Source organism: Rhodnius prolixus, unplaced genomic scaffold (assembly GCF_049639745.1).
Source record: "Rhodnius prolixus isolate KJV_2025 unplaced genomic scaffold, Rpr scaffold_4, whole genome shotgun sequence".
Classification (NCBI taxonomy): domain Eukaryota; kingdom Metazoa; phylum Arthropoda; class Insecta; order Hemiptera; family Reduviidae; genus Rhodnius; species Rhodnius prolixus.
This window is the reverse complement of record NW_027411614.1, coordinates 48,374,413-48,396,212: the sequence shown is the minus strand read 5'-3', so window position 1 is coordinate 48,396,212 and position 21,800 is coordinate 48,374,413. Positions and strand designations below refer to the sequence as shown.

Here is a 21,800-nt window from a genome sequence, read left to right as displayed (position 1 = left end):
CATCGATTTGTTTGCTTTATCACCTGTTGGTGAAGGTTATGTGTTGTTAAACTGTGGTGGGACGGATGGTACTTTCATGTTTTTAATATTTTAGGAAATAATTTATTGTATTTAAAGATAAAATCTGATCCTTTTGAGAGCAGTTTGTTTTTAAAATAATTTGTACACTTTTTTTTCTATCAATTACTGAATATGAGCGATTCTATTGCATTTACAACTGAGACAGCTAGAGGTTGGTTATTCTCTATGATTTTGCTGTCTTAATTGTTGCTATTTTAATGTTATATTATTTAATACCATATTTAAGCTGCCCTCAGTGCTATACTTGAAGCATTGGAAACGGATGAAATGGCTATGAAAGTGAACGAAGCTAAAATTAGTGCTGGCAATGATATGCTTAAAGTTATGCAATATGTTTTTCCAATCATAGTACAAATAGAAATGGATATTATAAAGAAGTTTGGATTTTCAGATAATCGGGAAGGTAGGAAAGCAGAACTGCATATTTTTTTTTACTACTAAGCTAGAGGACTTTTACATAAAAAGAAATAGGATGAAAAAATAACTGCCAATTTCCGTCATATTCTGTTGTTTTTTTTAATACAAAATATGACTGAATGAAAGTGGCAGTTATTTTTTCATCCTACTGAAAGAATGAATCAGTCACAAAAAATAATGAACATTAATAAAAAGAAATGTAATCTATGGCATTGAACATAAGAAACTTTCTCAAAATTTCTTTGTTTCACACATGCCTTACGAAGTCTTTGAAACTCTGTTTTGGTAAAAAGTCGTATTATTTTGTCACGGGGATTTAGGAAATAATAACGACGTAAATTGATACATGATGTATCAATTCATCACTTTTTTTTGTGTTTGGATGCCACATAACATCTCGAGATATTTCCTAAAAAGAGTATTCAGGCAATGAAGGAAGTAACATTGTAGCTCATGAAAATTATGCAAAGCTTGAGAAGATAGAACCGGTATTAAAATCCGGATTAGACACTGGGAAAACAGTAGTCAATATTCAAGACCAGCTTCCAGCAACCCATCTCCTTCGCGAGGTTCAATAGTGGTGAACAGATGTTTAGTGATGGTGGGTTTGAAATTTGGAGAAAGTTTTAAATCACAAATAATCGTCATATTAAATCATACACCTATGATATTAGCACATTGTCATTATTCTGATAACCAGTGTTTACTTTTCAGGCATTATACAGTTTACCCAACTTGTGGTCGCAGTTGAAAAAGAGGACGATGTAGTGGCAGATCTCCATTGTCAACTAAGAGCTCATTATTTACCACCTGTTTGCATCGGTAACGATGTTTCTCTCTGATAAATACTTTTTCTACCAACAGTTTAAGTTATATTTATAATAATTTAAAGTTTATATTATGTAAATAAGAATAATTATATTTTTTTTATAAAAAGTATAAGATAGGAACCGGAATTTGTCCCATTAACATAATGTGCGGCTATAAATAGCTCCTAATCGGTTGAAATTTATAAGGTGAATTCTAAATCATACTGAGCAGTTTAGATTTTGACATCGAAAATATGCTTGGACTAGATAGAATTTAATAGTATTCATTTTATTTCAGTGAATTAATCGAACTTAATCGAGTACTGAAAGACTACAATGTCTGTACATATTTAAAATTTTTAGGACTATATTCAATTTGTCATTCATTGCCAGCATTCCAAAATAATTTGAAAATCTAGTTCCTTGTTTATGGTAAAATGTGTGTAAATATATTAATTTTTTTATAAATAAATATATTTAAAAAAAAGGTACTTTTATTTAACCGAAGTTTACAAGAAGGTGAATTGGAAAGTTAAAAGAAATGTTAAGTTTTTAAAAAATAATGTAATAGAATTCAAAAATTACAATTTATTTCTTCTTGGATACACCTACTGTTCTTCCTCTCCTGCCAGTAGTTTTTGTATGTTGTCCTCTCACTCTCAGACTATAAAGAAAAAAGAAGATATGAATGAAAAATAACAAAGTGTTTATTACTTTATAATTATCATCCACATAACCAAGAAGTTAATCTGTTTCTACAACTACATTGTATTTTGCATACATTCTAAGCAAATGGACATTCATGGTTCCAAGGACTACTTTGGTGTGCGCGCGAGTAGAAATCAGTGCAGAACTCGTAGAAGATAAAAATTTCCAACAAAAGAATGTAGTAGAATGAATTAGATGGTCGGGATTTCAGTTCCCAAGTTTTTATCACATTTGACTTCTTTTTATTTTATCTCCTACCCTCACAAGGAACTTTTGTTAAGATTTTCAAGTTGATTCCACATCTCACAACCAGAACTGAACAAAAATTACACTTTTAATTTCTTCAGTCAGGATGGACTAATGAATGGCCCTTCTCGGAATTGTTCAACTTTACCATATTCATTCAGGGCTTAAAAGGAACATGCTTTTGTAATATCTGTATTGCTCAAATGTAACCCTATTAATCTACAGAACAAACACAACCCTATTTATTTGTAATTTGTACACTCTTAATTGGCACATTACAACCAATTTTTGTATTTTTATCATACTGTCCCAGTCCGGAACTAAGAAGTCAAAATATTTGTTAAGAACTCTTTAAAAAAAAAGGATGTTATTTTTTTAAATTATTATCCCAAGTTTAAAAACAGTTTTCGCGAAAATTCCGAACCTTTGCTACAATTTGCACTCCTGAATGCAGAATCCTTCAATCTTATTATTCTATCAATGCATTCTATGCATTGATAACTCTTTAAGTTAACTCAAGGTTGCAAAATCTACGAGAAATCAAGAAAACATAATATTCTGGGATAAATATTTCGAACAGAAGTTATGTAAATGTATTTAGTTTGAGCGAAGTTTAATGAAATAGTAAGAAAATTGTGACGAACGTAACTCAGTAGCATAGAAATATCATGTATCTACAGCGTGTAGCTATGCATTTAAGGCCAAACTTTAAATAATATAATATTAATAGTTACTACTTTCATAAAGAAATTAAACAAATACATACCCCCAGTAGTGTCTCATTCCTCTGTGAGCTCTTATTTTCTTTAAACGTTCCAAATCGTCACGAAGTTTAGAATCTAGTACGGCAGATGTTAGCTGAAATAAAAAGAAGTCATTATATTGAACACGACTCTGACATCCAAGCATTTAAGGTCATTTTTATGGATAAAATACATTATAACAAAATTTACGAAATGCCCAATTTTTTTTTTTCCTAACGATTGAAAATCGGAACGTGCCCTACATCTATGGACTTGATATTTTGAATAGTACAATTAGACTCAGTAGCAGCAGCGGACACATACAAGGAATAGAACAGTTTTTTAATTGAATGCTGTACTTTAAAGATTACTTAAAAATTGAATAATCACCTGTGAAAATTTACCGTCCACAATATCCTTTTGCCTATTTAAGAACCAGTTGGGAATTTTGTACTGCCTTGGATTCTGCATAATCGTAATAATTTTTTCAACCTGAAATAATTGATATGTATAAATTATTAAGAGTGTGATGTGTTTATTAAAATATAACACCTTCAAGAATAATAAACGCTATACATTAATCAGAAAATATGTCCTCTAATATCTCAGTTAATGCAAGGGACAGAAAAACAGCAATTAATTCACAAATTTATTTCAAAGATGAATCTAAAAATTACTACCTCTTCTTCTGAGCATTCTCCAGCTCTTTTGTCCAAATTAACATCAGCTTTTTTCAATACAATGTTTGCATATCTCCTACCAACTCCTTTTATAGCTGTCATGGCAAACATTACCTTTCGTTTACCATCAATATTTGTCCCCATAATACGGAGGATATGCTGGAATTTTTCTGGTAATACAAGTGACTGTAAATTAAATAACAAAAAAAATACTAGTTGAATAAAAGTTAAAAAAATTTGAACAATAAATCTATTCTCAATTGCACTTTCAAAGCTTATATATTGATAGGTTAATTTAACAGCATGACACGCGATACAGAATATTTCTTTAATGCAAAATAAATGTTCAAAATATTTTGACAAGTTGAACTGCTTGCAAATTACGTACCATTCTCAGAAATTTTTAATTCACTACTTAACGAAACCTTTATGAATTCCTCGTACACACACGTGCTAATAACCGCAGTGACCTGACATCAACAGCTATGGAAGAGGCAGTGCTGCTTTCATCGGCGTGTCTACTAACATTAAAATTAGTTTTAGTTCCAACACCCTAACAGTATCGATTTTCTGATATTAACATATTAGAAAATCTAATATTATTTTTCGTAATTAATGATTTTAAAACTTTCATAAAAATAAATTATCGTTTCCAATCAATGGTTTTATTCTGTATTCATGTTTATTATTAATTAAAATGAGGGGGGTAATTCATTTTACATCAGGGAACTACGTATGCATTTTTGAAATAGCTATCTTCGACTGGCCTTTTAAAGAGATAAAGTAATGCCTATGTTTTCAGGCAGGCTTTACGTCCAACTACCAATTAGGTGTTGTGGACGAAGGCGACTAGCAAACATACTTTACTGTAAAATTCCTTTTATTAACCATTAAATAAAATCCAAGGCCTAGCCCGATAATTGAACCAGTACCACATTACATATTAGCTTTACAGGTCTCTTTAAAGAGATAAAAAGGAACAACTAGCATAGGCATCTTACTTAGCTTACTCCAAATCCTTTTCATTTCTATCTGCTGATTTCGAAGGATCGAAAGTAATCTTTGTTAAGTAATGTTTTAGTTTGTTCTCTGTACAATTGAGAAACTCATGTTCTGATGTTCGTCACTGAATTCAGATTCAGATTAGCATACCCAATCTCTCAACCCAAATCACCGATGTTCTCACACCAGTCTTGAGAAAATGATTTTTAAGAAGCTTGAAGAGCTATCTATATTGTTAGTTTTAGAAAAAAATTAAATAAAAATCGGCTACCTAATTATGAGCTTTATTTCAAAAACCAATTATTTTTTGAATTATTTGAAATACAACAACAAAGATACAACAAAATAAGCAAGCATCGGTAGAAAACATACAGTAACTACGTCAATCCAATAAGAACGTCTTCTTACTAATGGTTTCAAACTTTCAGACAATTCGGCACGTTGTTGTTGTTTCCATTCACCAATAAAATTTGTTGTAAGCTTTGATTGCATTATCGCAGCATCATCAATTTCTTGTTCCCATAATTGTACTAGATCTTTACTACAATTTGGTGATATGGCTGAAAGAATTTTGAATTTATCTAATTTATCCCCTTTGCCATCTTTCAATTTGAATTGTACAATTTGTTGGCTGTATGGTAATAAAAGACCCATTTTAGGTTTTACAAAATATCTAAACGTTGCTGTTGCTTTTACCTTGTAACATACACTGTACGGTGTTGGGTTGGTCAATTCCAAATAACTGAAACATTTGTCGTTGAACGGAGCATTGAATACCAATTCTTCAGGAGGATCAAGTATTAGTATTTGTTTAGGCATTGTGTGATTTTTTCTTTTTTTTTTTTACTGCGATAATTTGGAACAATGAAGTGAAGGATTTTTTTTTTTTTTATAAATATAACGACATTTTATTTAGTGTGTATGAATAATGAGTGAACGACATGTGTGACAAAATTAATCATCTGTGTTTTATAATTTAATACACAATAAACTATAATACGAATATGATGTGAACCCTCACCCAGCTTACTCTTGCTATAATAATTTCTCTTATACTTCAATAATCTTTTTTCCAACGTTCAGTCGCTCTGCCAATGAACAAGTAGAAATGTTATAGATTTTTTTCAGATCCAGCTATGGAAGTAGAGTAGTCCGAAATGTTCTCCAAGACTCAGCCTCTCAAATTATTTTTTTTAAAAAGATGTATTCCTTTTTTAACGTATACAAGTTGCATAAACAGGTATGTTCGTATATCCTGACAAATTTGATATCACTGGCTAGATATCCCATTTGTTTAGTGAAAGTTTCGATTGTTTTTTAGAGCTGTCTAGGAAGAAGTTTGAATCCACTGTTTAGTTCTTTCCTTTAAAATCTAGTATGTGGAATCCAGGTTTGGCGTTTGTCCATGTAGAGACATTTAACGCAATTGTGGGGGCTATGCTCATGGGATTCTATATGGGTATTGAAGGGAGCGATAGACAACGACCAGATCTTTGTGAGGGAAGAGGATTGCCGTGTCATAGTCAGAGGTAAAAAGCAAAGTATAAGGATTGGAGTAAAGTATGAGAATATAACAAATATGATGAAGAAGGAGAGGAGGATTTCTAAATACGAAACTAAACGTTCATTTTAAGTTAAGGAAATAACTGTTTCTATGTGTAAATAAATTATTTTGGTTGAAAATGAATAAAATCGTACCATTTTTGCTTGTCAGAAATTTCGGCTTTAGTATTTACAAATAAAAAATTCAGCGGACACATGACTTTAGAAAGAATCTCCCTTCTTTCTTTACACACTCGCTCAAGTTTTCTGGGAAAAAAAAAATAAACTTTGGGTGAAAACTCAATTTTGAAAACTGGAAACGATCACAGTAGTACAAACTAGACAAGAGAAATTAAAAAGTTTCAAAAAAATTATATGGTTAACACGCATCACACAAAAAGATGTTGGTCAGACGATTCGTATACAATCAATTACTGCGTAATTTACTGCCGGCAACCCCTCTCATCGGTAATTGCTTATTAAAGAAGGCCCGAAACTACTAGCTACGCCACGTGCGAAATTTTCTTTAAATTTTGAGCAAATATAAAACCCCCGTCAATCCAGCGAGGTTTACCATAAGACTGTATGCTGGCTGCTAAGCTGGCCACGTCTGAAAACTAGATCAATGAAATGATCCATGAAATAGATAAATTTGTTTTGAATGAAAACACTATTGGGCTCATATTAATAATAGAGGCAATTTATTTTGCCTTCTTTACTTACATAAAAATGAACATTTTTTCTTACATTACCATACGACAGAGGCAAAAGAAATAACAATTGTTAATTGTACACAAAGTTAAACAAGTACTTTTTTTTTTTTTGTATTTTTGACTTATTTATTTATTTATTTATATAATTAAACTTATTCAATTTTACTTTTTACAAATTGCAACTATGCATATTTATATTATATTTCTCAGCCTGTTTTTTTTTTTTTTGAAAAAATATCTCACGGTTTATAATTTGACTCACATATAAAAATATTAACTGTCTACATTCTGGTATATTCTATATATCTACCATTTTTATATTCTTTACTTTTGATGCTGAATTTATTTGGAACAATATTTATTTTTTTTACACATATATTTTAATAATTAACTAAATTAACAGTTTTAATAACGCAAAATTAATTTTTTGCAAATAAATGCAAAAATTAAGTTGAATAATATTCCTTTAAAAAAGTAAAAAATAAAAAAAAACTAGGGTGGGACGATTCAATTTTCTGCTTTTAAATTATTTATTCTTTTGAAGAAGTATTCATGTACAATTTATATTACAAAAGTATGTATAATGCTTTGGTTTAGGTAAATCAGTATTTTGTCTTAGTTAATATTTCTTTTCGTACCAAAATAAGCTGGTAGCCAACAACAACGTAAACAAATTTACATAATTCCCCCCCCCAAAAAAAATTTCTCGCCTTTGAAAATGGCAAAATAAAACTATTTCATCACTAATTCAGAGGTGGGCTATTCAAATAGTTTTTCTTTACAGACATTTTCGTCAAAGATTAAAAGTTTATTTGGTCAATAAACTGTGATGTAAGTGACTAAGGCTACTACAATGTTTTTTTTAAGCCCCTTGCACAAAAAGGACAAATGATCGTTTATATAGTTGAATGATTGTAAGAAAAAAATAATGAATAAGATAATATTCTGAACGTTTTTTTTATGTCTGTTCATTAGCCTACTGGGTGGTATATTGTACCATAATAGTCTTCTTGCATGTAATTTGGTTGTGCTGAGTTTTCGTGTTGATACTGAGTAATACAATAAGCCCAATAAAATCGGTATCACATTCATATTAGTACTATAAGAGACACCAGCATTATAACATTGGAAAAACCTTGATCCATATCAGAAGTACTCGGAAAAGAGAAAGTAGAAGATTAATATCAAGTGCATTTAGTTGTCAAACAACATTAAGTGCAGGAAAAGATATTGGAGCAACTATTGGCGGGCGAGAAATGTAGGTTTTTGTACCAAATGATGATAAGGAAAGTAGAGAGGATTGTCATGGAGTGGGCTGAAGGAATATGTATAGGTTTGACTAATCGTAATATTGAGGAAGGGAGTGAAAACGAAGGGAGCAGATAGAGTTGGGCTCATCAAAGTGGTCCAGCCAACTTCCAGTTTACTAGACTGGCCACACAGCGGAAGAGTAAATGAAAAAAAAAAACCTTTAAAAATGAAAGCGGAAGAAACATCCCAGGAAAAACGATGCCAAAAATTCCATGTGAACCAAGTACAATACAAGCAAACACCTTCACACATCAATAGTAGTCAGAATCACATTTAATCCAAGTAATCACATTTCATCACATTTAATCCAAGTAAAGTTTTAAAAAAAAAAACAACATAATTTGAAATAATACCCACCTCTGATCAGAATTACGATGTAACATACTTAAATCCATGTTTTTAATCTTTAATAAAATCCTGCAATTATTAAATTAAACTATCAAAGTAGGGCGACAAAAAGTTAAGAAGTTAAAAAAAAACACATATTTTCCCTACAAAATTTAAACAACAATTTCGCTCGTTAAAACTTAACATTTATTTAATATTTTTTATTTTTGTTTGTTTAGTTTTTGTACTTCGTCATCACAATTACAAAGTAATTTTATGTGGTTATCTCCTCTGACATCGCGGGAAATTTAAAGGTAAACAAAACATATGTTACAAGAAGATAGGGGAGCAAACATGAAATATCTATTCTCACAAATTTTACTTATCTTGAGACCTTCTATTTTACAGGTTTATTTTGAAGGCGAGGAAGAAGATTTACCTAGTTTTTTTTCATATGTATATTGCATTTATATATATATATTTTTTTAAAAATCATTATATTATATATAAACACGCTTCAATATTTAATAACAATAGTAAAATTCAGTTTTTATAGTACAAAATATATTTTATACATATAAATTTAAATATCACATAATAAAGTGCTTTATTCTTCATTTTTGGAAGTATTTACACGTCAAGATAAGTAACGGTATTTTATATATATATATAAATATATAAATTCATGTATATTTATTTATTTTCATATATAAGAGTGAGGAGAAAAATAATGACGATAAAAATAGTATTTGCTTTGTATAGTACATATATATATTCATCAAATTTTTTCCTTAGTGCGTACACAGAAAAAAAGGGCGAGGCTAGGCATGGAAAAGCAATAAGAAAAACTGTAGTAACTTTTATACTACTCATTAAAAAGAGTTTTTCTAAAAATAAAGGAGTCAGACAAAATTCTTTTTCTAAAATGGTTTAATTAATTGTAGCACCATTTCTTTGCTCTCCCTCTTTTGGATGGACATTCTGTTTTCGTGTTTGCCGTTTGTTTTAAATTAACACGTTAATTGTTCATTAGTATGAAAGAAAGCTGTTTTAATCTACCATCATATCTAAAGTGCTAGAGGTCTCTAAAGAAATCTGGTACGAACAAGGTAACACTGCTAAGCTGTGTATTTTACTTCAAATTTTTTTTCTTAACCTGCAATTAATTGTAATCAAAATCTACAAAAAGATCAAGTTAAGTAAACTCTACGTCAGCTGAACAACGGATTAATATCTACATCAAAGGATTGTTATACAACAGATCTCCTCCTTTAAATATCTTGTGACGGTCCTCAATGCAAGCGGTAAAATGAGCAAAGAACTGAAACAGAGACTAGCGGGGAAGTATTTCAATGCAATTAATATAGTTATTTGCAATGAGCACAAATTACGTATTCAATAGGTCGAAAATAACGGTATAACTTTCCAAATAAGTGCCGTCCTGACATGCGCAAACGACTCTTGGGTCTTGAAGAGGACGAAAGCCTCAATCGCATAGAGGTAACTGAAATGTGTTTTTTCAGAAGAGTTGAAAAGAAGACTAGACGCGACCGTATTAAACAAGCCATCCTCCTAAAGAATTAACCTGAAGATTCAGTATCTTATAGTAACCCTTGAAAAGGGAGTATTTTAGGAGGTTTGGAACCGAATGTTTGTAACCTAAGAGAAGAATGAGCGCTCGAGCAAAGTTGGGAATCTCGGAAGAATATTGAAAAAAAAAGAGATTAATGCCAGAACACAGGCCATAATTAGAGAAGCAATGTAGGTATGTAAATCCTTACATTACAAGTAGTTGAGGACATGAATAAGAAGAAGATCTTCAGAATAAATAACATACATGTACTGAACGGAAAACTGAAGAAGGTCAAAGTTGAAAATGGGAAAGAAATCTAAAGACGGCATGAGTTATTAGGGTTAGTGCATGTTACAGACTTTGTACCTAGGAACTTACGCAATGGAGGCTTTCTCTCGAAAACATATGAGTCTTAGGACCTCTAGGTAATTATGAGTCACCTACCTCAGATCAGTGCGCTCGTAAGAGTCAAGGGAATTCTTGGAAGATTTGGAATAAGGAAGTTCAAAAGTGTAAGAAAATGATCATCCAAGCAAGGTCTCGTCATTAAGTCAGAAGATCGATCCTAGAGAAAAGTAAAGATGTCACTGGATTAAGAATGGACAAGGTTCGCTAAAGAAAAAAAGTAAAGCAAGAATGTATGATCGAAGATCAAGAGGATTACTAGAAGCACTTGGGAGGAGGGAGTATTAGCGAGTAGAGGAATGGACGGTAGAAGTAAAGAGCTCCTTCAGACTAGGTCGTTTAGTCCCCATCTTATCTCTGGCTCGTGCTCGCAGATAGAGGAATATTGGGACTCCCATGATCTATTTTCATTAGCTTTTATTTTTGACACAAAATTTCTTTTCACTCACTTCGATAACGTCCGTTAGTTTACAGTCTCTCCAAACTTTTGACTTATGAGGCACTCATTACAATTTACTAATAAATCCTTAGTTGTTTTAAACACTCAAAACTATTTAAAATTGATAGTAACTGGTGGACTTCCTCAGTAGTACTCAGTAAAGAAAAGTATGATAGGAATTTGATGAAAAACGGGACGAAAAATAACATTATTGATAACAATAATAAATGGTGTACGGAAGGGACTAACTTAGTGGTTAGCATGTAGAACACCCATACGCAGTTCCCTGGTTCGAATCCAACTGCTAGCCAACAGATTTCATCTTCCTAGGAGCTTCTTCAGCTCACTGTCCAGAAATGAAAGCGGAGATGAACAGGATCATCTCCTGTTTGTAACAAATTAATTGAAGCTAATTGAATAAGGGCTCCTTATTTTCTGTTTTAATTTTATGAGGAAGCTATTTCTTCTAGGTATGCAAGGACAATATTTAATAGAATCTGCAAGCATCTGGCCTCTGCTCATCATGTTGCCTTGATTGAAAGTACAGCAGCAATTGCCAAGGAATCCTTCCAAGAATTATAAGGATTTTAGTCTTTAAAAAAAATCATACTTATGACAACGTTTCTGATATGTACTGCACCAACATCAAAAGTCATTGTTTGACGGTAAGGCAACTGATTCGAGATTAATATTGACAGGCCTCTTCAACAAGAAGATGATAATATGTTGAAAACGTTATAAGTTATATAGTTAACATTTTATTCTAGATTCCACACGGTGTTTTCAGCTAACAACTGCTCCAGGTTTGAGATGTGTACAAATACGTATTCTACTCTTACCAGAAATTAATAACAAAAAGTGTTTAATGTTGTAAAATGGCAAAAATCTAAACAAGCCCGCTATTTGAAACGATCAAGAACCATTGGCATGTACAAATAGTGCAGCATTGTACAGCAATTATTCAAGATACCCAGAAGTGCGTCAGCTGCTTTAACAGCTTCTCAGAAATGCAAAAAATCTAAGCACTCACGCTGTCATTTCATTTAAGCTTGTATTCTCTCGAATTTATTTAATTCTTCTAGCAAATAGTGCTACAACTAAATTTTTTAACTGGTTAGCGATTTTACAGGGCATTCCATTACGTACCAAAACAAATTCAAACTAATTTTCCAACTAAATTCTAACTGTTTTCTGATTGGTTCATAACAATCGGGAATATAACCTAGGGACACTGGCATTTACAAAGAAGTTTTTTTATACAACATCTTCTATCATTGACCCCCGTATCTTCTCGGTGTAATTTCGACCTCTGCTTAGCGGAATAAAAAAAAAATCCTAAAGAGAAATAGCTTCTGGATTCGAACCCAGGATCTTCGTCGGTGCTTACAAGTTCACCGCACCAATTAATTAAGTTAATCCCTTCCGTAGGAAGTCAAAATTAGTCACAAACCAGTACAGAGATTGGAAACTACTGTTTGTTATTAACCACTGTGGACAATCAACTGTTAAAACAGAAAAAAAATCATTGCCTGACTTAGATTTGTTTAATTTATTTAAAAAATAATAATTAATGAAAATTTGGAAAAATAAAATAAAATGTAAATCCTATTATTGACTTGTTTCTATTTAGTATTCAAATTTATGAATTTTGCACTTTTAAATTAGAACCCAAAAAGAAGACTAAGAAAGAGAAAAATAAATTATTTAATTTAAAAAAATTACAATTTTATTTTTCTTTGTTTTAAATTTGTATAATTTTTTTTAATTGAAAAAAAAGAACATAACGGACATTAACCACTTTGTTAACAAAAATTAATTAATTAATTAATTTTTTTTAAAGTAAAATTAATTACACTGAAAAGAGAAAAAAAATAAAGTAAAAAATAAAATAAAACAAAATTTTTTTTTCTTTTTTTAATTTTTATTTTTTACAAATCTATATCTTTATTTATTTATTTATTTATTTTTTCCATAGTTTTCAACAACTACTTCATTTTTTCAAAAGAAAAAAAATAAAAATATTGTATATACAAAAATAAGGTTTATATATATAAGTTTTTTTTTTTTCCACATTCTCAATTTATTTTTTTTTCTTTTTTACATTTTATTTATTTTTTATATTATATTTATTAATAAATTTTTTTAAAATATTTAAATTTTTACATTTTCTTTCTTTACAATATCGACACTTTTTTTTTCCTGCGCTTATTTTGGTAATAATTCTGTCCCCAAAAAATAGGTTTAAATAGAGGCCTCAGCTGGCCCTATTCTTTCCTTTTCCAATTTTTTAAAATTTAAATTTTCTTTTAAAAATCTAAAGTTTAAATAGCATTATCTATATTAATATATATTTTTTAAATTTTTTATTTTTTTCTCACTTTACAATATACACATTAACAATTTGCCCCCAGATAAAAGTATATATATATATCTTTTTATTTTTTTTTAAATTCAGCCTCAAGCGATATTGCAGACTTTCTATTTTATATTTTGTTTTTGTATATTTTTCGTTTTTTTTTATTCTTTTCAAAGAAGAATAATGAATGTTTTTCTAGTAGATGAATAAGAGATTAGGAGACAGGTACTCGTTCACTTAAACGACCATTATTTAATTTGCGAGTTAATTATTTATTATTCACGGTAATAATTGTGAATATTCAGCGTGTTTCACGAACGTTTCAGAATTATTTGCCAGCTGTTTCGGGACTAGCATTTCACAAATTCATAAAATAAGGCGATCAAATACTAGTGGGCGATTTCAACTTGCGGAAGTATCTTGGAAAATAGATCTTGGCCAAAAATGGGGGGGGGAGGAAGTAATTAATGTATCTTAATTTTCTGAAACTGAACATTTTGCTAAGAATTTAAAGGAAATAAAAAAAGGATAGAAGTCTGAAGTTTACCGCAATTTTTGTTACTAGAAATTTGAAGGTTTGAAAAATACGAACGAGCTGGAAAAGCAATGGAAGGTCACGAAAGGGGGGAAAACAAATTTCATAGTTCACCTCAGGATATAGAAGTCACAGAGTCGTAAAGTTCCAACTCTCACTAAGTAGGATGTAATTAACGAGTATTGCTTGAGAAAATGTTACCACCATATATAGATCACCTTAAAAACGTTACCCAAAACACTAGATTCATATGTTCAGAACAGATCATCAACAACAGAATGCTTAGGTGATTCAGTTACATGATATTGTTATAGTAGACGCGCATGGCATCTTCTGGTAGAGGTGCCACAGCGATAATTGGGGAAGGAGTTAAGGAAACTTGTACATGAAATTCGGAAGCATATTGTGAATCCACGAAGTAATAGTGGAAATGCCTAAAAGAAGAAAAAAAACTTTTCATCAAAAAGTCTTGCGGAGCAGACTCGGTCATTAAGCGAGGAATACCTGTACTGGAACATACAGAACATAGTGGGGGGAAAAAAAACACAAAGAACAACATGAATAGGCTACATAATTAGGTTACTTAAAATGGTAGGAACATAAATTCGAGGAACAAAATGAAAAAAGAAAAATAATCCTCGAGAATGGTTCACTCAGGCGAAAAAGTATGCATTATTATTGGTATTATTTTATTTACTTTTTTTTTTTTAATGTCAACTTGGAAAAAAGAAAATTTGAAAACACCTATTTTCTTGACTTATATTTATACTTATTTTTATTATTATTAATTTTTTTAAGCTTTAAAAAAAATCAAATATATATTTTTAATATTGAGCATTGTTTTTTTAAAATTTATTTTAATTTTTCAGTTAACCAGTCCGTATCTATTAATTAAAAAATTACCTATGAATCTACTGTACAAAATCACTTTTATTATCTTTTTTTAACTCTTATTTTTTTTTTTTTAATTGAAAATACTTTTTTCCTTAAAAAAAAAGAAGCTCAATGCGTTAATTAAATATATTTATAATAATTACAAATAAAAAAAAATCGATTAAGCGGTATTTAAAACCAAAAAATAATTAGCAGTTTTCCAAATTTCAATAGTGGTCAGTTTTTTAAAAAGACAGCGGCGGCTTATCTAACAAATCTACTTGGATTTTTATTTCGTGATAAAGGTGGTGGTTATGTCTAAGGAACCTTTTAGAAAAACGGGACCCCTATCGATCCTCGCTACGAAATTGTACTCTCATTGAAAGCTGAGTGCGTTTCAATGACAAACCAAGACTTGTCGATTTGCATGGAGCTGGAATTCAGTTGGCCCTGAACTTGGTCTGATTTGTCTCCTATTTGTGAACACCTATTTGAAAAGGTGGTAATTTAATGGGATGAGAGATGTCTCAAATTCTCAATGAACAGTATTTTTTGCAATGAAGAAAAAAAAAAAAATCATCGTGCGAGATTATTGAACGAATGAACAATGATTTTTTTAAAGAAATTCTGTAAGTGATGTGGTGATTTGCATATTAATTAGACCACTCGATCACTTGTCGAAAACATAACCAATAAGAAGTATTTTGTAGCTTTGGCCCCCCCATACCTTGGAGTGCTACAAATTATCTTGGTTTGCCGAGAATGGATTTAGCTCCCCCCTTATATATTCCTCTAGTTTTGCGAAAATTATTATTTCATTGGATAAGAAATCTTATCTGAGTTCTGTATTAAGTTTTTTTCCTGTAGCTCTACTTCTCGTTTTTTTAGATTTTCAAACCGCCGCTGTAATGGGGGGCGGCCATATGCAAAAAAAAAATGCTAATTTTATTTTTCAACTTTTCATTTCTCATTTTACAAAAAAAACAGCACCTTCATATAAAAGTAAAAATCCAATCTTATATTTATTTGCTTTAAATTTTATCTATTTAATTTTTTTCTTTTTTTTTGAAAGCCCTTGAGAAAAATGTGTATTTTTTTATTTAAATTTAGAATGAGGCCACCAAGAATTTCGCCCTAACCACTTAAAATTAAAAATATTTAAAACAAAACAAAAAATCTGCTTTTCAATTTTACCCACAATTAAAAAAATTAAAAAATTTCTTTTAACAAATCACATATTTACATAGTTTAATGGTAGTTTTCTTTTCACTTTTCTTTTTTTGTTTCCTTGTCTATAACATTTTTCAGAGAAATTGGAAAATTTTCTAAGTACGTGTCAATAATAATACACTTACACTCGATGCCTTCACTGGTTTTAGAGAAAAAGGTCTACTAGAAAGTGACCGTTTCCAAGAAGGAGAAGTGGAAATTTGGAAAAGCTTTAAGTTTTTTTTTTTTTCAATTGAAGTTGGGCAATAAAGTTTATTTCAGTTAAAGTTTGAAGCAGAGTTAACCCCCCGCTAAACTTAAGAACAAAATTGACAACATGAACGGTTCTGGAAAGGTATAAGAATTGTGGAATTCTCGTGCAGCCACACACACATATATAAAGACAAGAATACTAAGATAAAGGTCGTCAAAGAATTGTAATGATTAAAAATTCTGTGAATTACAACGATATTTTGGACTGATGTTAGTTTATCTTATTGTTATCATGGTCTATTCTTTTAAAAAAAATTACTACTCAGAATGGACTTTTAAAGAATGGTCGCTGCTTTTTTGGCCAAATGGTAGATCTAGGTTTATATTCAAGATAGATCATCGTTAAAAGAGACTTCTCTTTGAACCACACTTTGAATTTTAAGTCAAATTACAAAGTTAACCAAAAATTCCAAGTGTCCCGTTCATTTTTTTTATTTTTTTTGTCAAGGCTAAAAGATTTTAAGAAACGACTGAAAAATGTTATACGTAGGCACAAAAAAACTATGTAACAAATAAAAATTTTTTTTTTTTTATATAAAATTATTGGTAAACTGGAAATAAAAATACATTTACAATAATTACACGTCCTATAAAATAATTACATTAAAAAAAAAATATTATCCAATGGTAAATAAAGTAATAAAATTTTTTAAAAACAGTTACTATACATAGTTGTTTTAGTTGTCCCAACGTATTGTACGAAAACAAAATGTTTAATTTATTATTTGTTTTAATTTTTAATTTTTTATACTAATTTTCCCAATAATCTAAAGAGAAAAAATAGTTAAAAAATACCTCTCAACGCTAGAACAATGCATGGTAACGGACCCGCATTAAAAATAGATTTCCCTTTTCTTTTTTTTTAATTCATTAAAAAGTAATTTTTTTAAAAATTTCCATTTTAATTAATTTCATTTCTATCATATATACACTAACGTCAAATATTCCTTACTACAATTAATGTTTTTATTTATTTTGTTTAAATAATTAATATAGTTTTTTTTTTCTTTTCTAAACTTGAAAATACCTAATTATTTATTAATCTTCCAAACAAAAAAATAATTTGGAAAGATTTTAAATAAATAGGTAGAATTAAAAACGTCTACGTGTTCTTAGTTTATTTATTTATTTTTTAAATATTTATATTTATATATAAATTTCCTTTATTACAAACAGGTACAAGGCCACTCACACAAACGCACTCTATTCAGAGAGCAACTTCTGAAGAAGTGATGATTTTTGGTCATTTGATCTGTTAACTTCCTCCATTGGACTCTGCGCAGAAATAAAAATAGCACATGTCAATTTCTTATTAAAGTGTAATATCGGCATGAAACAAAAGTTTTGTTTTGCTTTTCTTTGCAGTTTTACTTCGACGTATTTAAATAACTAATATACGAATAGTAATTACATCCCTTTATGAATTTAATAATTGTGACAATTCCTTATTTTGGTAAGTGATTAAGCAAGTAATTTCGGAGGAAAAATTAATCTACTACTTTTTCGGATGAAATCAGTAATCCAACTACCAAAGCATTTGGTGTCTGGACGGAAGCTCATTATTTTGGGCAAACATTTTGCCAACCAAAAAAAAAAAAAAGTAGTTACAAGCGGAACTCAAATTTGGGATATCCCTCTTACTAGTACATACGAGGGTCGTTTAAAAAGTCCGTGCAAAGTCAGAGAGATAGCACTACTGGCGCGTATCGAGGTTATGTTTAGTTAGTAGCATCTCTTGGAAGAACACACACCAAGTTTCAGCCAGATCGGTCTATTTCTTTCTGTTTGGCATTCGTTTGAATCGAGGAAGTCGAGTGATTTTCAAAAAAAAATGGACGAAAAAGAATTTCGTGTGTTGATTAAACACTACTTTATGAAAGGCAAAACGCCTCAGGAGACTAAAGAGAAGCTTGATAAACATTATGGTGACTCTGCACCTTCGATTAGAACAGTTTATAAGTGGTTTCAAAATTTTTGGGAGTGGCCATATGGGCACAAGTGACGCTGAACACGTTCTGGACGCCCTGTTGAGGTTACTAATCCAGAAATCATTGATAAAATCCATGATTTGGTGTGATGGATGACAGAAGAGTGAAGGTGCGTGAGATTGCTAGTGCTGTGGGCATCTCGAATGAACGGGTACATAATATTTTGCATCAACATTTGGACATGACAAAGCTATCCGCAAGATGGGTGCCGCGATTGCTCACGCTTGACCAAAAAGGAAATCGTGTGAAGTGTTGCAAGGACGGTTTGCAGCTGTTCCAGAAGAATCCGCTGGACTTTAAGCGTCGTTTCGTCACTGTGGATGAAACATGGATACATCACTACACTCCTGTGACCAAAGAACAATCTAAACAATGGGTTACCAAGGGGGAATCTGCGCCAAAAAAGGCGAAGACCGTTCCTTCGGCCGGAAAGATTATGGCGACTGTCTTTTGGGATTCGCAAGGAATAATCCTCATCGACTATCTGGAAAAGGGTAAAACTATTAAAGTTGCATATTATTCATCGTTATTGGACCGTTTGAAAACCGAGCTGCAAGAAAAACGCCCACGATTGAACCCACAAAAAAGTCCTTTTCCATCACGACAACGCACCAGCTCACACATCAGCAGTTGTGGTCGCAAAATTAATGGAAATAGGGTTCCAACTCGTTTCACATCCCCCCTATTCTCCAGACTTGGCTCCCTCGGACTACTATTTGTTCCCCAATATGAAGAAATGGCTGGCGGGAAAAAGATTTTATTCAAACGAGGAGGTGATTGCAGAAACGAATGGCTATTTTTCAGACTTGGACAAATCCTATTATTCGGAAGGGATCAACAAACTAGAGCAGCGTTGGACGAAGTGTATAAGCCTAAAAGGAGACTGTTGAAAAATAAAAAAGGTTTACCCCAAAAAATTAAGTAGTTTTTATTTTTGCACGGACTTTTCAAACGACCCTCGTATGCGTTTATAGCCACTCCCATATTTCGGAGAGATTAAATTATGGAAATAGTTTTATTTTTGTGGTTACAAACTTAATTTCATTGAATTACTTAGATGCTACTAAACATTTTCCAAAATATTGCTGCGAATAGTTCCTGCTCTGATCCTATATTAAGTGAGGAATTTTTTACTAAAGTGTACCCACTGAAATTTACGCAATAAAGACTTTTTGAAGCTTAGAATTCGAACTTTAATTACAGCTGACTTCAAAACTATCTTTTCACTACAATAAAATTATGCTGTTGAAGGAGGCGCGACGTCACAGCTTCCACTGAAATTTCTCTTGAGGAAAAATTTTCAATTCCAGGAGGAACGCGTAAAGTTAGGCTCACATAATGAATTCATTTTACATTGCCAAGAAAATTGCAAAGAAAAAGCCGTTGCGTAAAGTTGCACTTCTGAACAACTAATATTATTCTAAACTGTAATTTTCAATAATTTTTTTATTACAAAAAAACACAATAAACATTCACCCATTCAAGAAAACACGTGAAACAAAAAAATTAACTTACTCTGGATGGAAGAGCTGAAGCGGACTGAGGCGATGCATTTCCCATCTCTCCAATAGTGCTCCACATTTTCGGGCTCTCTGCCACTCCTAAACAAGGAACAAATCCCAGATACAGTAAAAAAAAGTAATCACCTATATTGTAGGCGTAGCTTAAAACATCCTACTACCAAAATTATGTGCCGGGGGCGGAAACAACCATCAAATGTACTTCACTAAAACGTTTCTCATATTAGCCGTTAAATAGAATCAAAGGCCAAGGACTGGGAATCACATCTAGTACCACTATAATAGCTTTGCAAGTCTAGCCTCTAAACCGCTCGGCGCTTCAGAATAGGATGATATGCAACTATTTGGGTTTAGCGTTTCCACTGCCAAACTCTAGTTTGGTTCCACTTTCAGTTCATTTTACAGACATTTAACCCTAGGAGATCCCTATAAATTTTTAATAAAGGGCTTTATTGTATTGTAGCCCTCTTCTTATTCTTACCTATCGCTTCATTTTTTTTAACTTTAGTAATTCAAAGTAGACTGTAAAGAAGTTCCAGCCATTTATGCTATTTAGCGGACATACCTTGAGGTTGTATGTCGAAAGCCATGGTAAGGCTGTCCAGGTCAACGGGCGGAACCTGATGATGTGGGGAAAGACCAACATGAGCGGGTGTTGTACTACCACTTCCTCCACTACCTCCGCTACTCCTACCAGAAGCTCCTCCTGTTCTTGCGCCAACTATTGCCCTTAATTCCTGCCTTACATACTCCGTCACCACGCCATTATTACCACCTGTACGTTTAATTACAACTTTAGTCATTAGTAGCAACTTACAGAGGTTATTTTAAAAAATTATGTACTAAAAACTTATTTAAAAAAATGGAAAAGAAAACACCATATTGTTCTTCAATTTTATAAAAAAATTCGATGCTGATGCTACTGTGATTAAATTATTACTATTCACTGGTGGTCACTGGTGCCTGGAGCTTTTTTTTTTAGTGCCCTACCGGTTTCTGAACAAAGTCCTCTCTTTACAGAGAACACTATCCACTGGGCATTGGGCTGTAGGAGTTTCTAGGAAGAACAAATCTAAGGTCGAAACCAGGATCCCAGCGTGAGAGTACTATCCAACCAATGGGCTAATTGCCACGAGATGGAAGAGACGGATTTCCAGATTCTGAGATTTCTCAGATACTTCAACTTGGTAAGGGTGCTGTGAAGTTTTCCATTGCATCAGTGAATCTTAACTGGGCTCTCAATAAGTCTCAGTGCACTGTACTCCTAAAATTAGATCACCAATGCATCGAATTAGACGCAACTAGACTATCAGAAGAGTTATGAATCCATTTTTAAAGTTGAATTTTGCACATAAACATGTTATTAAAAAAAAAAAAAAAAAAAGCATAAACCTCAGTATGGAAAACAGTTGGTCCATTAACCTAGTGATCCCCAACCTTTCTGGTTCTTCCCAACAACGTAAGAATGACAAAAAATAAAAATAAAAATATATCTGCGGTCGTACTGCCACAAATAAAAAAATCCCTGTACAGAATTCTCGTGAAGCAGATCGAGATACTTAGTGGAGTGACCTATGAAACTAATGACAATTTAAGTGATCTACGCAACATAATGGTGCCTTCTTTTACAAGCGAAATATTGCAAATTTATAAATTTAATTTGTTCTTTTCTCTCTTAATTTAAAAATAAAATTCATTTAATTAACTATAAACATGCAAAAACAACAAAAAAAGACTGTAAAAAAAAAATCAGCTTGGAGTTATGGTTTTTTTTTTTTATAAGATTGTGTGTCATAAGACATGTTCTGTAATAAAATACCATAAAATAAAACACATGATAGACACTAATACCATCAACAAAACAAAAAGGTTAGTCACAAAAATAAACACAAGACATACATAAACAAGCAGCAGTGCAAAATAAGATAATAAACATTTTAATTTTCTTTGAAGCACAAGCTTTTTTTTTTTTTTGTATCAAGACCCCCATTTGATTAATTTATTATTGTTTCTAATTCAAACAAAGGACAAAAACGCATAACAAATATAG

The 21,800-nt window shown here is 31.4% G+C and overlaps 4 protein-coding genes across 17 annotated transcripts in view; 1 reads left to right on the top strand and 3 right to left on the bottom strand.

Annotated features, from left to right (window-relative positions):
* The first annotated feature begins 24 nt into the window (after positions 1 to 24).
* On the top strand, positions 25 to 1,759 carry LOC141456149 (protein C10). Of its 2 annotated transcripts, XM_074131854.1 has the most exons (4): positions 25 to 232; positions 308 to 484; positions 1,213 to 1,320; positions 1,606 to 1,759. In XM_074131854.1, the coding sequence occupies exons 1-4, from the start codon at positions 193 to 195 to the stop codon at positions 1,611 to 1,613; spliced, it is 333 nt and encodes a 110-aa protein (XP_073987955.1). In that variant the 5' UTR covers positions 25 to 192; the 3' UTR covers positions 1,614 to 1,759. The 2 variants fall into 2 exon arrangements, with proteins under 2 accessions (XP_073987955.1, XP_073987954.1); XM_074131853.1 differs by lacking the exon at positions 1,606 to 1,759 and having other exon boundaries at positions 28 to 232; positions 1,213 to 1,566.
* A 92-nt stretch (positions 1,760 to 1,851) lies between these two features.
* Positions 1,852 to 5,398, bottom strand: RpS18 (ribosomal protein S18). The gene is made up of 6 exons (XM_074131852.1): positions 5,383 to 5,398; positions 4,073 to 4,205; positions 3,685 to 3,870; positions 3,395 to 3,496; positions 3,028 to 3,119; positions 1,852 to 1,971 (listed from the first exon to the last, which is right to left on the bottom strand). Exons 2-6 carry the CDS (start codon positions 4,073 to 4,075, stop codon positions 1,896 to 1,898), a joined length of 459 nt encoding a protein of 152 aa, XP_073987953.1. The 5' UTR covers positions 4,076 to 4,205; positions 5,383 to 5,398; the 3' UTR covers positions 1,852 to 1,895.
* LOC141455614 (vesicle-associated membrane protein-associated protein A-like) lies at positions 4,999 to 5,505 on the bottom strand. The gene has a single exon (XM_074130796.1). The coding sequence runs from the start codon at positions 5,503 to 5,505 to the stop codon at positions 4,999 to 5,001; it is 507 nt and encodes a 168-aa protein (XP_073986897.1).
* Positions 5,506 to 13,051: 7,546 nt separating this feature from the next.
* tai (basic helix-loop-helix family member taiman) overlaps positions 13,052 to 21,800 on the bottom strand; it is a 362,580-nt gene continuing 353,831 nt past the window's right edge. For all 13 annotated transcript variants that reach the window (XM_074131838.1, XM_074131843.1, XM_074131841.1 and 10 more), the window contains 3 exons: positions 20,316 to 20,525; positions 19,746 to 19,831; positions 13,052 to 17,517 (listed from right to left, as the gene is read on the bottom strand). In XM_074131838.1, the coding sequence (XP_073987939.1) occupies positions 17,446 to 17,517; positions 19,746 to 19,831; positions 20,316 to 20,525 (368 nt within the window). In that variant the 3' untranslated portion in view covers positions 13,052 to 17,445. The remainder of the gene's footprint in view (positions 17,518 to 19,745; positions 19,832 to 20,315; positions 20,526 to 21,800) is intronic.

What these genes read in the sequence shown, in the direction of transcription:
- RpS18 (XM_074131852.1), bottom strand. An exon ending in GAGAATGCTCAGAAGAAGAG is followed by an intron (nt 3,497 to 3,684) that starts GTAGTAATTTTT and finishes CAATTATTTCAG; the next exon opens with GTTGAAAAAATTATTACGAT. An exon ending in TGGACGGTAAATTTTCACAG is followed by an intron (nt 3,120 to 3,394) that starts GTGATTATTCAA and finishes TTTTTATTTCAG; the next exon opens with CTAACATCTGCCGTACTAGA.
- LOC141455614 (XM_074130796.1), bottom strand. Translation starts at nt 5,505, where the DNA reads ATGCCTAAACAAATACTAATACTTGATCCTCCTGAAGAATTGGTATTC.
- LOC141456149 (XM_074131853.1), top strand. Translation starts at nt 193, where the DNA reads ATGAGCGATTCTATTGCATTTACAACTGAGACAGCTAGAG. An exon ending in TACAACTGAGACAGCTAGAG is followed by an intron (nt 233 to 307) that starts GTTGGTTATTCT and finishes ACCATATTTAAG; the next exon opens with CTGCCCTCAGTGCTATACTT. An exon ending in ATTTTCAGATAATCGGGAAG is followed by an intron (nt 485 to 1,212) that starts GTAGGAAAGCAG and finishes TTTACTTTTCAG; the next exon opens with GCATTATACAGTTTACCCAA.